At 38.1% G+C, this 17,019-nt stretch overlaps 1 protein-coding gene across 1 annotated transcript in view; it reads right to left on the bottom strand.

Annotated features, from left to right (window-relative positions):
* LOC136866188 (26S proteasome non-ATPase regulatory subunit 5) overlaps nt 1–17,019 on the bottom strand; it is a 141,664-nt gene that overhangs the window by 45,519 nt on the left and 79,126 nt on the right. The window contains exon 5 of the mRNA XM_067142929.2: nt 7,532–7,720. Within this exon, the coding sequence (XP_066999030.2) occupies nt 7,532–7,720 (189 nt within the window). The remainder of the gene's footprint in view (nt 1–7,531; nt 7,721–17,019) is intronic.

Here is a 17,019-nt window from a genome sequence, read left to right as displayed (position 1 = left end):
ACTCACTTTTGTATGACCACACTGTGTATATATATGTATATATTTATGGGTTTGCAAGAACAACGGTAATTAATATAATGCTATTGAATTCCTACTATGTCACTTATAATTTAAATAACTCAAGTAAAATATATTTTTTGACGAGTATTTACATCTGCTGCACAATACTGTAACCATTGCAAAAGTGCACGTTGAGCTGAATAATTACCCACTGGCTGGTTGATGCTATGAAACTATTCCCCAGTTACGGGGTTAATCGGTTAAGTCCCATTGGTGGAAAAAATTTCACCATATGAATGTTGGCTGGCAGGTAGGAGAGGTGATGATATACAATTTCTAATCACTAGCTTGCATGCCAAAAACCTGGGTTATATTCCACACCTCTCCGCAGTGTTCATATGGAGTGAAGGTGATAAATTCCATCAGATGGAGGCTGTAAGCCTTGGGCAGACCCCTTGGTGTTACTTGACAAGAGTAGGCTATGTGCCAACATCACGTTTCACCCTCCCCTTAACTCATTCTCATCATCATCCCCCACCCGGATGTAGATGTCAGCTACGGGCTTCAAATAGAAAGACCTGCAGCAGGCGAGTCGAACATGTTGTCGGACACTCCTGGCACTAAAAGCCAGGCGATAAATAATCCTTTTTATTTTCAATTTTGCTTTACTTCGTACCCACAGAGATCGGTGTTATAGTGATGATGGGATAGGAAAGGGCTAGGAGTGTGAAGGAAGTGGCCATGTTCTTGACCCTGGAACTGTAGCATTGCTACGATGACACTCATTCCTAGTACAGTAGAAGTCCGATATAGCGAGTACGGCATCTAACGAGAACCTCACTGATGCATCCGTTATTATGAGCGATTAAGCGCGCACAATTTTTTCCGTTTTTTTTATACACCCCAGTGATTGTGTTGCATTCGTTTGTCTTTGTTATCGTTTCCTCGCTATGTCCACTAGCAAGTTCTCTTGTTAACATTCAAAGGCGATGTCGGAGCTATTAGTAAAACCCGTCGACTGCTGTTCCGTAAAGAAAATTCGAAATGAAAGAGAGCACATTTTCGTAATAAATACGTAAATAATGTGCCCAATAACAGTTCTTAACTCGTTAAAAATAAAGGCTGACTAAACGATCGCTTAATTTTAATTCTAAATGCTGCATTTAAGTAAAAATGAGATACACCCCGAGATATGGCAGAGTGCATAATTGATTTCACAGGTCAGTTTACATTTTCTTACATCTGGTTAAATTACGGAAAGGTTATTATCATGTAAATTTATAGCAAGAAGGTCATCATTTCTCTACTGGCGCTTGAAGTATGTCTTCATCACATGTATAGTACTGTTAAGTAAGGATAGGTGACGCAGTTTGAATAAGGAAACTGAAACGTTCTCCACAAAATGCGATTGATCATCTTTGGTACAGTATAGTTTTCTCACTATCTGCATTTGCGAGCTCTCTCGTCGACATTCATAGGCGATGTTGGAGTCGATTAGTAATTCCCAACGACTGCTGTTCTCTAAAGAAAATTTGAAATGAAAGAGGATAACAAGTTTTTGTAATAAATGCGTAAATAATGTGGCCGATAGCAGTTGTTAACTCATTAAAAATAATGGCTGAAGTAAACGATCTCTTAATTTCCATGTTATATACTGAAATTGCAAATGTGATACACCTCAAGATATGGCAGAGTACATCACTGATTTCAGAGGATAGTTCATATTTTCTCGCGTCTAGTTAAATTTCAGAAAGGCTATTCACATGTAAATTTTTAGCGAGAATAACTCATTTCTCTACATGCGTTTCAAATACGTTTTCATGACATATATACGGTTAGGTTAGGTGACGCCATTTGAAGAAGAAAACTCTGGAATGATAACCGTATTTCTCCGAATCCAATACGACATTTTTTCCCTCAGAATCTCACACGAAAAATCCAAGGGTCGTCTGGTATTCGCAGCCTAACAGTAATGAATAACACTGGCAACTCTCGCGGTAACCACGCTGCTTCTTTTCACCACCGCACACAAAATTCGTTGACAAACGACTGCCTCTTTATTATACATCGGAACATCGCTAGCCGTGACAACCGGTTGTAGAGTGCCTGTATGTAATGTTACTGAATCTCGGGAAATAGTGAAGACAGAATGACATTCTGTTAGCCTCTACAAAAAACGTTTCTCAAATCTGCAGAATGGCATCAAAACATGCGAGCCTTCGAATTCTTACAGAAAGGCCACGGCTACTCAGTGGCAGAGTTATAACGCATCTACTGTACCTGAATCTTAGTAAAATTAAGTTTTAAAGACAGCAGAAATATTATCGTGGTGGATAGTCGTAAAGATACGTGGAACAGGTATTGCTGGCAAATTTTCAATGGGTTCTCGTCAATATTATGTCAATTTTAAGTTAATGGTCATTAAACACTCGAAAATGTAGAATAATTGTGCAGCTGCAAGAAAATATGGCACAGGCCTAAATAAAGCCAATATTTGGTGTCAGTGTGAAGACAGAGATACAGTAGTGAAAAATATGTGTACTGTTCAAAAACTGCATTCAGTGGTCCGCAACGAGGACACTTTAAACAAGTCAAAGATGAAATTGTGAGGTACGTGCACGAAAAAACACAAGGGCGGAATGGCCATACCATGGCGCAATAAACTTGTTCGTTGACCTTCAACGTCCGCGAATAGTCCTATACATCGCTAGCCGCTGAAGTTAGCCCAACACGGCAAGCGAAACGTGCGTGTAGCGGTAGCCGGTTATATCTGACGCGGAGTAAAATTACCGTAACAGTTTTATACACAGCAAGAATATTTTCCTGACGGATCGCCGTTTTGTAGAGATGCATGGAATAGATATTGCCTGCAAATGTTCAACGGGTTCTCTTTGGTATTATGATGCCAATTTTAAGTTAATTGTCATTAAACCCGCAGAAATAAAGAATCATTGTGCAGCCGCAAAAAAATGTGGCATAACGAAAGCCAATGTTCAGCGCCTAAAAATGCGTACTGTACAACAAAGGCATTTATATGATTTTACAAAGCACTTTTTGAGCCCAATTAAAATTTTTTGAAGGCAAATGTTCAGAATGAAATTAAACCTACACTTTCACGTAGTATCGGATTTCGAAAAATAACAAACAAGTAGGCCATAGTGTGGATATCATCCGCGGAAACACAAGTTTTGAACAAACTGATTGTCGTTTCATACAGATTTTAATGTGTATTGGAATTTTCCGACTTTTATACAAAAATCTGATATAACGACAATCCGCTATAGCGAGTAAATTTTCCGCTGTAACGGACTTCTACTGAATTCGTCAATTTTACGAGCTGCTAAAGAAATATCTCCTTACTTTCTAGTGTACAGAGTATTATCCTCTTTTTTAATATCATCTTTAATTTCAGTTATTCTTGGTTATTTACAAAGCTATAATTTGATAACTAAGCCAACTTCATACTAATAAAATTAATAATTTGAAAAATGGAAAAATCACTATAACAGTTAGAATTTCATCTTGTTTTGAAAATTAGCTTTCCTACAGCAAAAATTTTCTTGAGGAAATATTTAAAACATCACATCCCTTGCAAATGTAATTTATGTACTATATTAACTATAGGCCATAATGACAATCAGTAAATGAAAACCATAAAAACTATGGCCATAACAAGTAGTATTGTTATGTATTCAAATGTCTTACAAGGTATTTTCCTAACTAGATACAAATATAATGTTACTGATAGACTTTAAAACATCAATTTGTTTCTTAAAACAACCAATAATAATAATAATAATAATAATAATAATAATAATAATAATAATAATAATAATAATAATAATAATAATAATAATAATAATAATAATAATAATAATAATAATAATAATAATAATAAGACAAAATAATCTTAATTATAACAATGAAGGAACATCACTCAAAACTGTTCATTAATTAAATGTTCTAAAGATTTTCAGATTTATGTTAACATACCACTTCATCCACCTGACTTTCCTGGGAAAAATTAATTTCCTAGTCACAGAAAATGTCAGCACTTTAGCTAGTACAATCAAGGCAGGTCTTCCTTTGATGCTTTTTGCAAATGGCCTTCCCACATCTACAGTAAGTAGTAGTCATCCTTCTTTTAAGCCATCTGCAGTAGTGGCACATCTTCCTTGGTCCTTCTTGATTTCCAAAGCTGACAGTGGATTTTTCTTTTTCTCCTAAGACTTCCAAGATTGAAGATTTTAGTTTACTATTCAGCTTGGGAATTTGAAGACGTTCACGTTGCCACAGTTTACTAAGTTGCTGCTGAAGCTTCAGCATGAAATTTTGTCTGGCAAAAATGAGTGCAATTGGACTTGACAAAAGAGTGACTGAATGGGTGGCTCTGTTTCTAGAAAATAGAACTCAGAGAATTAGAGTAGGTGAAGCTTTATCTGTCCCTGTAAAAATTAAGAGGGGAATTCCTCAAGGCAGTATTATTGGACCTTTATGTTTTCTTATATATATCAATGATATGTGTAAAGAAGTGGAATCAGAGATAAGGCTTTTCGCAGATGATGTTATTCTGTACATAGTAATAAATAAGTTACAAGATTGTGAGCAACTGCAAAATGACCTCGATAATGTTGTGAGATGAATAGTAGGCAATGGTATGATGATAAACAGGGATAAAAGTCAGGTTGTGAGTTTCACAAATAGGAAAAGTCCTCTCAGTTTTAATTACTGCATTGATGGGGTGAAAGTTCCCTTTGGGGATCATTGTAAATACCTAGGTATAAATATAAGGAAAGATCTTCCTTGGGGTAATCACATAAATATGATTGTAAATAAAGGGTACAAATCTCTGCACATGGTTATGAGAGTATTTAGGGGTTGTAGTAAGGATGTAAAGGAGAGAGCATATTTGTCTCTGGTGAGACCTCAACTTGAGTATGCTTCCAGTGTATGGGACCCTTACTAGGATTACTTGATTCAGGAACCGGAAAAAATCCAAAGAAAAGCAGCTGGATTTGTTCTGGGTGATTTCCGGCAAAAGAGTAGTGTTACAAAAATGTTGCAAAGTTTGGCCTGGGAAGACTAGGGAGAAAGGAGACGAGCTGCTCGACTAAGTGGTATGTTCTGAGCTGTCAGTGGAGAGATGGTGTGGGAGGACATCAGTAGATAATGGTTTTTGCTGCCATCTATACATATTGTGAGCATAGACAATGAAGGAATTGATGCCCCCAATATTTATCATGTTGTACAAGTAGCATAGTGGCCATCTTTTGGTTTTTCTAGATGTGCCCATGCATTGAATCATTTGATCCAGACAGTCAACTTCATCTTTCATGTTGTTATATACTATGACCATCTCTGGTTTCTTCATAGCAAGATGGATAGCAGCAGAATGATGCATTGAGGAAATGAGGATTACTATTTTATTATCCTTTGGCTTGTATGACACCAAAGTTTTATCTTCATCAAAGAGAAATAGGGATAATCCGGTTCTTCGACCTTGAAACTTAAGGTCTGTCGCTTCCCTTGGCAGTTCTGTCTTTTCCTTTCATGGTAGCTACTACAGTCAGTTGTTTTTCCGATAGTAGGTTTCGAACTAGAGGAACACTGGTGAACCAATTGTTGAGTTGATCGACAAAAAAATCAGCAGCACTTACATTTGGTGGCGTAGTTACTTTTCCTAGGTACAGTCTAGCATCCATCATGTACTTTGTTCCACTATCACATATCATAACAATTTTAATGCCATATTTGTTAAGTTTTGAAGGAATAAACATTCTAAAAGGGCATTTCCCCTGGAAGCCTACTAGCTGTTCATCTATTGTGAGGTATGTGCCTGGTTTGTAATTACTTCTACAATTTGTTAAAGACATTTCCCAAATCTTAGAAATAGCTGCAAGTTTGTTTCCTTCCTTCCTTTGTCCCAGCGTATCCTTATAATTAAATCTTAAACAATTAATCAAGAAACAGAATCTTCTCTCAGACATTGTTGCCTCATATCTTTCACTAGAAAACGTTGTGTCAAACATGATTTTTGAGTTTAGATGGTTATCCTTTAGGGCTGCAGTTAGTACCAATAATCCGAGTAGAGCTTCAAGTTCTTTCATTGTGACATCTTGAAGATCGGCACCAGCCGATTTCTTATAATTAACCTGCTGGTGCACAATTTCTTCATTGGTATCAATCAAAACTTCAAGTAAATCAAGTGTGAAAAATTTCCTGAAAGCGTCCACTGGTTCTGTGACACCACTTGCATTTGGTGTGGGACCTGGCCTGACGTGAACAACATTTTTTTTGCATAATGTTTCCATCTAAATGTATGCACTCACTGGTTTTTCACTTAAAACCATTCTTTCCAGTGATTTCTTCTTTATCTTGTAATTTAATTATGTAAGGTCTTCCTGTATTATCTCCAGTTTGGCACTCGTCTTCCACTCCAGTGTCAATGTTTCTTTCAGCTGATAGCTCGCCACTACTTTCACGTGTAGATCTTATGTTATCTTCCCTATTTGTGCAAATTATTTGACTGTCAGTAGAAAATCCATTTTGACGGTTTCCTAGATTACTTTCATTTTCATCTTCCTTTCACCCTCTCCTCTTTTTAACTTCATTCTCACCGCCGACCACTGTATCCTCCCCCTTTTCTTCATCGCTGTCCGTTTCCACAGTTCCCATCGTACTCTTCCAAAGCTTTCTTGGCCTCCCTCTTTGTTTCCGCTTACTTCCCAATTCACAAAGACATACTAATATACTCTCTTCCTCGTGCTCTGAATCAGAACAATCAGGCATGTATTCTGGGTCTTTATCGCTCTCATATCCATCACTGTGACCAAAATCCACTTAGAGTACAGATTTTCTCCTTCGTAGTCAGATAAAAGCAAATCCAAAATATCATCCTCTGCAAGTGTCTGGTAATTCATTGTTTTGCACTGAACAGAATAAAAGACCAAATCAGTGTAATGATGATGTTCAGTGAACTAAAAGCCAACGTCAGTAAGACAGACCTCATGCAGAGAAAGTGACACTACCAACTGCATATCACTACCGATTTCTATAAGAATTCCTTGACCTCCCATAACTAGCGTTCATAAATCTTACGACACTTATCGTGCAAAACTAGCGCTTGTTAAATTTACGACATTGTGATTTGTTACAAAAATATATTTTGGCGGACTTACCCCAAGCAGCAAGCTTCTCGTAACGGCGGCAGAGCCACAACTGACCTGGGGAAGCATACCTGGAAGGAGAGGCAGCCAAGTGGCTCACAGGATGGAGGGGAGGGGAGTATCTGTCCTTGACTCTTAAGATTCATGACTGCTAGTGTTCTAGGGTTAAATAAGGTACAGTCTCAGCATTTGCCTGGTGTGAAATAGGGGAAACCATGAAAAACCATCTTCAGGGCTGCTGACAGTCGGGTTCGAACACACTATCTCCCGAATGATAGCTCAGAGTTGCGCGACTCTAACCACATCGTCAACTTGCTCGGTAATAATAAATACTCTCAAAAAACTATTTTTGATAGTTTACTTACCTAGGCTACTCAACATGTGTTTCCCTTCCACCGTAGTGGCGATGTAACCAACAGTCTCCATAGCAACACCTGCCATGATCATATCAGGACTGTCCAAAGTTTCAAACAGAGCTGTGACCATTGAGGGATATTTTGAGAAAAAGTCTTTTGGATTGACTTGAGCAACATTGCCAAAAAATTTGATTAAACCTGTAAGAAAATGCACACTTCATTCAATATGGGATTTCCATGAACATACACAATATATAAAAACTTACTGTTATCAAAAAACAGATATGAACTAAAAAATCTCCAGCAGTTATAAGCAAGTCATGCATTTCAGTTTTCAGTCCCCACTGAAGTTTTTTAAAATCACAATACTAGTGCAGTACAGTAGAGGTAATTTGTGTCTTTTGATTGAGGCTCAATGATGAAAAAATTACAGTTTAAAAAATTAAAAACACCGAGAAGCAAAGCTGAAAATAAAAATGAAGGGAAGCATGGTAAGAAGACGACCTGAAAGGATGATAAAGTATATCATTTATAGCTTTACATAATCCATGTTAAGAATTTTATCTTTATATATATTGTATTTCAATGTCCGTTGGGCGCTTCATTATTATTATTATTATTATTATTATTATTATTATTATATTGTGGAGGCATGCTTAGCCCAGTTGTTTACATGCTGGCTTTCCACCCGGATGGCCTAGGTTCAAATCTTGGTCGATCCCGAGTTAGGATTTTCACCTGAAAAATTATGTGGCGCCAGGAAGGGAATCTGGCGTTAAAAACGCTCGGCCAAAACCAAAATGAGCCTGGTGGCTCCAGTGACCCTAAAAATAGCTGAGACTAGCTGAAGAAAGTTGATTTTTATTATTATTATTATTATTTTGCAGGCTTGCTGGAGAGACGCACCAAGTCAATGTTTGGCCGTTGTGACTTTATGGTTTCATTATCAAGGTGAAAGTACAATCTACAGTTTGGAAAAACTAAGTGATTCAGTAGCATGGAAACAAGTAAATTCTGACTTTGTGAATCTCACCAAGTCAATAATCTCTCCACTGTGTTTGTATGGGGTAAGGGCATATGACACTTTTGATGGTGATTCGTCCATTAGGTGAGGAAGTTAAGCCTTCAACAGGCCCCTTGGTGTTATTCGACAGGACTAGGCTATGGGCTGACACCACATTTCACCCTCTTCCCCCTTGTATCATCATCATCATCATCATCATCATCATCATCATCATCATCAGGACACTCAAGGCGCATAGGTTGCCCATTAGCACTAAATAGAAACACCTGCATCTGGTGAGCCGAACATGTCCTTGGACACTCCTGGCACTAAAACCCATGTGCCAAATAAATAAGTAAATAAATGTCACGACCGCATATTGGAACGCACCCCTTTCATATCTCTGTGCTGAGCGAACGGACTCGAGCGAGTCTCGAATCCGCAACCTCCGAAATTGAGTAATGGTCTAGAACCTTAAGTGAATGTATAACAGTGGAAAGAAGTGACAGTGCTTCGAATATTTAAGTGAGTGATAATTTTGAATGGGAATTTGAAATATTCAAGGCCTATCATTCAATACAAATTTAACATAAAGCAAAGTCTAATGGAAGCTCAAGTCTAGCGTGTAACACTGTGAAATATCCGACAAAAAGGCGCCAAAGTAGAAATACAAACGCAACAGAAAGCCCTGAGGGCAGTCCGAGAAGCTAGAGGAAAAAAAATGTCACGTAGACCACACAGTGATTTTGACGCATCAGAAAAATACCTTAATCTAGTGTTCTACATACCCCGTTAGTTTAGTGGGAGGAACACGTGAGCCAATCAGACTGAGACACAACAGAATTCTGCAGTAGTAGGGGTTGGTAATTGGGAAGGCACTGGAAAGATTCAAGAAGGTGGAAACGAAAGATGTAAGCCGGAGTCTGAGAGCAGGAGGGAGATTCTGTCCAGCGACTGAGAGACGTGCTGTGGCAGTGAGCCACAGAGAGAGTTAATAGGGAAAACTGTTCCAGCTACCAAGAATCACGCATCGTGACTGTGAGACACAGACACACTGAGAGAGTGAACATACACCACTATTAAAGAAATTTAAGTAACGGCAGAGTCTTATTATGCTCAGTAAATGCACGATCAACCAGACAACTACAGTAAAGAAAATTGGACTTGAGTTGGAGAACAACAATATTTAAGCATACTGAGTTCGACTTCGTGGATCTGCATTACCGCTTCAACTAGTCATCATGATGTCCGAGACGCCTATGGCATTTGTAAAGTAACGTATGTAGAGAGATTTTGAGAGGACAGACTTGAGAAAACCTATGTCAGTACATAGTTATAAAGAAAAAAACAGCCTCTTTTTATTAGTGAATGGAAAGTGTAGCCTTGTCATTGCCTTGTGTAAGCTCCTAAAAATCAAACCCAAGTCTCCAGCTTGTCCAGACCTTTAATTAATTAATTAATTAATTAAATAAATAAATAAATTGCAAAGACTGGCCAGAATGTTTAACAACAGATAATAAGGAAAGGAAATTTGCCAAGTCATATTTTCGCTAAGGATGAACCGGTGATGTTTATGTTTAACTAGAATATAAATAAAGGAGCAAGCAACATAGCATTTAAGTAATAATATCTACTATACTACTGAATACTGATCTGCATTTAGGGCAGTCGCCCAGGTGGCAGATTCCCTATCCGTTGCTTTCCTAGCCTTTTCCTAAATGATTTCAAAGAAATTGGAAATTTATTGAACGTCTCCCTTGGTAAGTTATTCCAATCCCTAACTCCCCTTCCTATAAATGAATATTTGCCCCAGTTTGTCCTCTTGAATTCCAACTTTATCTTCATATTGTGATCTTTCCTACTTTTATAAACGCCACTCAAACTTATTCGTCTACTAATGTCATTCCACGCCATCTCTCCGCTGACAGCTCGGAACATACCACTTAGTCAAGCAGCTCTTTTTCTTTCTCTCAGTTCATCCCAACCCAAACTTCGCAACATTTTTGTAACGCTACTCTTTTGTCGGAAATCACCCAGAACAAATCAAGCTGCTTTTCTTTGGATTTTTCCAGTTCTTGAATTAGGTAATCCTGGTGAGGATCCCATACACTGGAACCATACTCTAGCTGGGGTCTTACCACAGACTTATATGCCCTCTCCTTTACATCCTTACTACAACCCCTAAACACCCTCATAACCATGTGCAGAGATCTGTACCCTTGTATTTACAATCCCATTTATGTGATTACCCCAATGGAGATCTGGAGATGGTTATTCTTGTGAAAGTGATGAGAAAGTAAGAAATTAGCCATCAAATACTATTCTGGAAGACCGAAGTGATGTGGTAAGGGTCCATTTAGAAAGCTTTCTTAAAATGGAAAAAATCGTTGTCCCAGGAGGTCTTTCCTTATACTACCTAGAAGAGAATATTTAGACACTAAATTTTCCATTTTTAAGATGTATAACAACTACGAAGAAACTAATACCATGCCTGCCAGTCAGCTGATGTACAGAAGAATATTATATAACGGGTACAGTACAGTCTGTCTTTTGTGTCCCAGTGTAGCAAATCTATCATCTGATTTGTCACTTAAGTAGACTATTAGATGAGAGAAGTTAACATGTTCAACCTAACCATATGTAAGTCCATAATGCTGGGCAGAATTATAAGGAAATGGTGGCAGTTCACAGAATTGGTTCCTGCTTGTTATAACGGGCAAGTTACGTTGCCTCCTGATGTAAGAGTCGTCGCTCTTTCTTGATACACACGAAGAACAAAATTGTAACAACTACATCTGTGCCTTATTGCTATATTAAGTACATGACTCCAAAATAAGGAATACAGAACACAAATTTATAGTGTGTGACCAGTCACATGTGGAGTTCTCTTGATTGTGACAAAGGAAGTCGTGAAGAATGAGTCAGTGTATTCTATTTAGAATTAGCCAACAGTCTTTAGGCCTACAAGATCACTGAGAAATAGCACAGGAAATGGGCCAATTTAAATCAAGGCACCGATTTTCAGTGGCTTTACTGACCTTGAGAACTGGCTGTCAGAAATGAGAAGTACTTCTTCTGACACAACTAGTAGAAGGGTTTGTTCACTTGAAGAAAAAGGATTTCAGGCTTTTGAAACAGTATTCAAATTAAAAGATATAATTTTCAATATGATAGATCCGTATTGAACTGTGCTTACAATAGCATTTACATATTTTATTATTAACGTCCACCTTTTCAATACAAACTGTACAATGTTGTTACATTACATTCAGGGACTAGTTTTGACCTAACTGTAGGTCATCATCAGCCTTAAAGGAAATCAACACAAGTACATCGAAGAAAATAATGTATAGACACAAAGGTCTTAAAAACTGTATGTGCAATTCATAGAATTGAAGTTAAGACTGGTTACATTAAAAAAAATTCCCATTGAAAGTTCAAGCAATTTAAGATACAGTGCAGTGTCAATGACATAAAAATGAAATATACATACCACGTAAGAAACTAAGATAAGGTTCAAGAGATGCGCAGCACCAAGTTAAAAAGTTGCTCTTTGATAGAGATTCATAAAAATCCGGTGCGCAGCACTACATTAAAAAGTTGTTTACGATAGACATCGTTAAATTGCTGGTCAAGGATGATGCGTAGAAGTTCAGTAAAAGCTCCTTAAATATGCTGCTTTCTATTCAACAATCATCATCTTTCAAGATTCTTAAAAACAGAAGAGCCTTTCTAACATCATGCATCGCATTCATGTATACTGAATATATGAATATCTTGAGAGGACAACGTGACTTCGGGTCGGTTGAACTTTGAATAGAAAGCAGCATATTTAAGGAGGCAGCCTTTATTGAACTTCTATCGTAAATCTCTATCGTAAATAACTTTTTAATGTAGTGCGGTGCACCAGATTTTTATGAATTCTCTATCAAAGAGCAACTTTTTTTTTTTTGCTAGGGGTTTTACGTCGCACCGACACAGATAGGTCTTATGGCGACGATGGGATAGGAAAGGCTTAGGAGTTGGAAGGAAGCGGCCGTGGCCTTAATTAAGGTACAGCCCCAGCATTTGCCTGGTGTGAAAATGGGAAACCACGGAAAACCATTTTCAGGGCTGCCGATAGTGGGATTCGAACCTACTATCTCCCGAATGCAAGCTCACAGCCGTGCGCCTCTACATGCACGGCCAACTCGCCCGGTGAACAACTTTTTAACTTAGTGCAGCGCATCTCTTGAATCTTATCTTAGTTTCTTACATGGTATGTTTATTTCATTTTTATGTCATTGACACTGCACTGTGTCTTAAATTGCTTGAACTTTCAACGGAATTTTATTTTATGTAACCAGTCTTAACTTCAATTCTATGAGTTGCGTATACAGTTTTCAAGACCTTTGTGTCTATACATTGTTTATTTTCTTCGATGTATTTGTGTTGATTTGCTTTAAGGCTGATGATGACCTACAGTTAGGTCGAAACTAGCGCCTGAATGTAAATGTAATGTAATAACATTGTACAGTTTGTATTGAAAAGGTGGACCTTAATAATAAAATATTTAAATACTATTGTATTTTGAAATATTACCCTAGTATCATTGGTTACGAATATGATTACATCACTGATTGTCCAGAACTGAATGTACAACAAACTCTTGATTATCTGGGTGTGGACTATCCAGGTTTGTGGATTGTTCGTACATAGTTTGGCGATTTAAAATTTTAAAAATGTAGCCTGAAGTACTGTATTCTGTTATAATTAGAATTAATTTTTTTTGTTTAGAATGCACACTTGTGCATGTGAATCACGTTTTACCACCGGAAGATGCTACGGACACCATTCCCACCGTCGGTATTCCCTGAAACATTTTCTGTTGTTTCCCATTTTATCTTCAGGTGATTGTAATGACTAACCTCATAACATGTCCACGGCCATGTATCTTTGCAAAATTATTTCCCTAGGCGCTAAATGGAGATAATTCCAAACACCCCTATCATGCCCCATTTTCAGTCAGTCTATTATAGTGGTGTTGATTTAACTTCACTGTGTGTGCATAGTTTAATTATATAGCTAAGCAAGTCTACTACTACAATGAAGAAGAATATAAAGATTCAAGTTTTCTTCCGGGACAGTTCCCTTCAAAATTCTTACTCTGTGCTTACACGATGTGAAAGTATGCTCTTAGACATCTCTAGACATTTTCTAAACACTGTAGGCAGATCTCAATAATAGCCTCTAGAATAAATCATTGACAATGATGTTAACCTGTATCACATATTTTGTGAATGAAAAACAGAAACAGAAAAAAATTTGTATGATTATTTCCCAAAAGTGAACTGAAAGCAAGTCATACGAAATACACTGTGCTTTTAAATGTTACTGTAACCTATGGCTTTATTGGGAAGCAACTCCAATAAAAAAATGATATCTCTAGACAACTGTAATATACAAGTAACATTAATGAAGTACAGATGTATTAGGGAACAGAGTCTTGTTTCATCTTGTTTCTGGCTGTCTGGTATAAGCCTGGTAAATTGCCTTGTTTTTCTAGGGTTGGGTTGAGTCCTGTGCACTGAAATAGGTGTTTCAAGTCCATCAATGATACAGTAATTTTGCAGATGGCAATCTTTCCAGCGGGAATTTTGATTCTAGCTGTATGTGCAGCTAAGCAGTCACGTCAAGTTTCCAATCTGAAGATTGCCACTGCTTCATTCCTTGGTTTGATTTTATTTTTGTTCTATAGGTCTTTTTTCTTCTCTTCCATTTCTTCAATGTAATTGTGTGAATAAGTTGTCAGTTTTCAGCAAGTTACATGGCGAATTCCAAATGCCATAATAGAACAACTGACTTCCAATCCAATCAATACCAAGAATGTAGAGCTGGAATGGGGCACACTTCAAAGACTTGGCAGAAAAAACAAGGAAGAGAAATGATTAGTTTGATAATAACGAAAATATTCTGAAATTAGTAAAAAAAATGGGAAGACTACTTATCCCTTACACAAGACCCGTCCTCTATAGTGAAGAAAGCACGTTTTCAAGAGTTTAGGATGAAATGTCAGGCTGATATAAGACAGATGAAAAACAAAGGGTGGCAGCAGAAAGCCAAGGAACTTCAGAATTTGTCCGATACCAGAGACCTTCGGAATTTCTAGGGCAAACTAAAGGAACTTTCTGGGCCCTCTCGCTCTTCATCAGGTGCACTGAAAGCCATTGACAATAACATAATCCTTACAGACAGTCAAGACATATTAAGACGCTGGAAAGAACACTTCAGCCTACTTTCAAATCGAAGCTCAACTGCTGTCGAAGACTTCCTCCATGTGCCAAAACATTCTGTGCAACAGTGGATGGCAGTCCAACCAACCTTCCATGAATTCACCAAAGCCCTCAAACGTATGAAACCAAGAAAATTTCCCGGACCTGGTAACATCCCTCTGGAACTTATTCAAAGTGGACTATCTTTGAAGACCAGGATTTTCTCCTTAATTCTTGTAATTTGGGAAACACAGAAGGTGCCTACCGATATGAAAAATGCCACCATAGTAACCATTTTCCAGAAAGGTGATCGAGGTATCTGTGGCAATTACTGTTGCATTTCCCTACTATCCACAGCAGGAAAAGTTCTGGCAAGGATTTTATTGAACCGTCTTTAGACTGGGTACTGGCTGAGTCTCACTATGGTTTCATGCCTCAAGAGGTACCTTCGACATGATCTTTTGTGCTAGACAAATCCAAGAGAAATGCAGGGAACAACAAATCCCGCTTCTTTTAGTATTTTACAATCTGGAAAAGACCTTTGATTCTGTTCCTAGAGAAGCTATGGGGATGGTGTTACAGCGCTCTGGCTGTCCGGACTGTTTTGTGGGCTTAATCCAGGCTCTTCATGACGGAATGGTTGGACGATTTCTTCACCTGAATGAGCTATCAGAAGAATTCCCTATCACAAACGGGCTTAAGCAAGGCTGTATGCTTACCCCCACCCTTTTGGCCCCGTACTCGGCAGCCATGCTTCACAAGACTTCTACTACCACCATGTAGGTGTGGAAATTAAGTTTTGGTATGATGGCGGACTGTTCAACCAAACCAGGCTCTGTTAACAGATAATGACTCATAATACTCGCATAATGGAGTTTCAATATGCTGATGACAATGCAACACCTCCCTATACACCTGAGGAGCTTCAAACATCCATCAACTTTTTTTTTTTTGCTATTTGTTTTACGTCGCACTGACACAGATAGGTCTTATGGCAACGATGGGAGATGAAAGGCCTGGGAATGGGAAGGAAGCGGCCGTGGCCTTAATTAAGGTACAGCCCCAGCATTTGCCTGCTGTGAAAATGGGAAACCACGGAAAACCATATTCAATCAACTGTTTTAAGGAAGCTTACGAACAATTTGGTCTGACCATCGACACCCATAAGACTAAAGTACTTACACAGCCGGCACCAGGTGGTACCGTACTTGAAATAATGTCACCATAGCAGGAACCCTTCTGGAACAGGTAGATCAATTCAACTACCTTGGTAGTATTTTAACTAGACACTGCAACTGAGGAAAGGATGCAGAAAATAGAATGTGCTCTGCCCATGCAGCTTACAGTCGCCACTTCCACCGAGTTTTTGTGAATAAGTATCTCAAAATATATACCAAACTAAGGCAAGCTGCACACATCTGTTTTGTGTAAGTTGCACGTGTATGTTCTGTAGCTCAGGTGGTATGGCATCTGCGCAAGAGAGGCCATTGCCGCAGGCGTATCTGTATGTTGCCATGTCACACAGCTGATAGTTACCAAAACGCACATGCTTGTTTAGAAAGCTTCATTCGTAACTACCGGTACAGAACGTTTTCGTCAGAGGAGAATATTAAGATGCCAGCAGTGTACATGGCTAATAAAAGACTACTTCACTGCAGTTTTAGTCCCACTTCAGGACTGGCTTTGTAGCTAACCTTAGAAGTATGTAGTGTTTGTAAGTTACATTAACGAGTTATTTAACTGAATGTACACCTAAAATCTACACACATTATGGTATACTGTAGGCACTTGTTTATCTGAATGTGGATTATCCACGGAACTTTCACAGCTTTAAAAAAAAAAATGCATGTGCAGTAATATTAAGGTTAGTTTCCAAAACATACTCGAAAAACTTGCATAGGTAATTTTACACGGCATTTGCTAAACAGCAATAAAATTGCATAATGATAATGTCAAGTATGTAAATATTAAAGTGCATACTACACTCTACAGATAGTTGCATTGAGCAGCTGCAGTAAGCTTCTTTGTATAATGCCTCTCCCACTACTTTCCAGAGTTATTCCTGTTTTCATATATCTGAGTAATTACTCGGTGAGAAATTGTAACGATCACTTTGCTCTTCCTCGAACTGCACTAGTCTGATGTTAAATTCAGAATTCACTTTGGTCTTCCTCGACTGCACTAGTCTGATGTTAAATTCAGAATTGTATCTCATTTTCAGATGGAATAAACTGAATACTAGA

Source organism: Anabrus simplex, chromosome 3, assembly GCF_040414725.1.
Source record: "Anabrus simplex isolate iqAnaSimp1 chromosome 3, ASM4041472v1, whole genome shotgun sequence".
NCBI lineage: Eukaryota > Metazoa > Arthropoda > Insecta > Orthoptera > Tettigoniidae > Anabrus > Anabrus simplex.
Note: the sequence above shows the minus strand (reverse complement) of the source record. Positions and strands in the feature narration are given on the sequence as shown.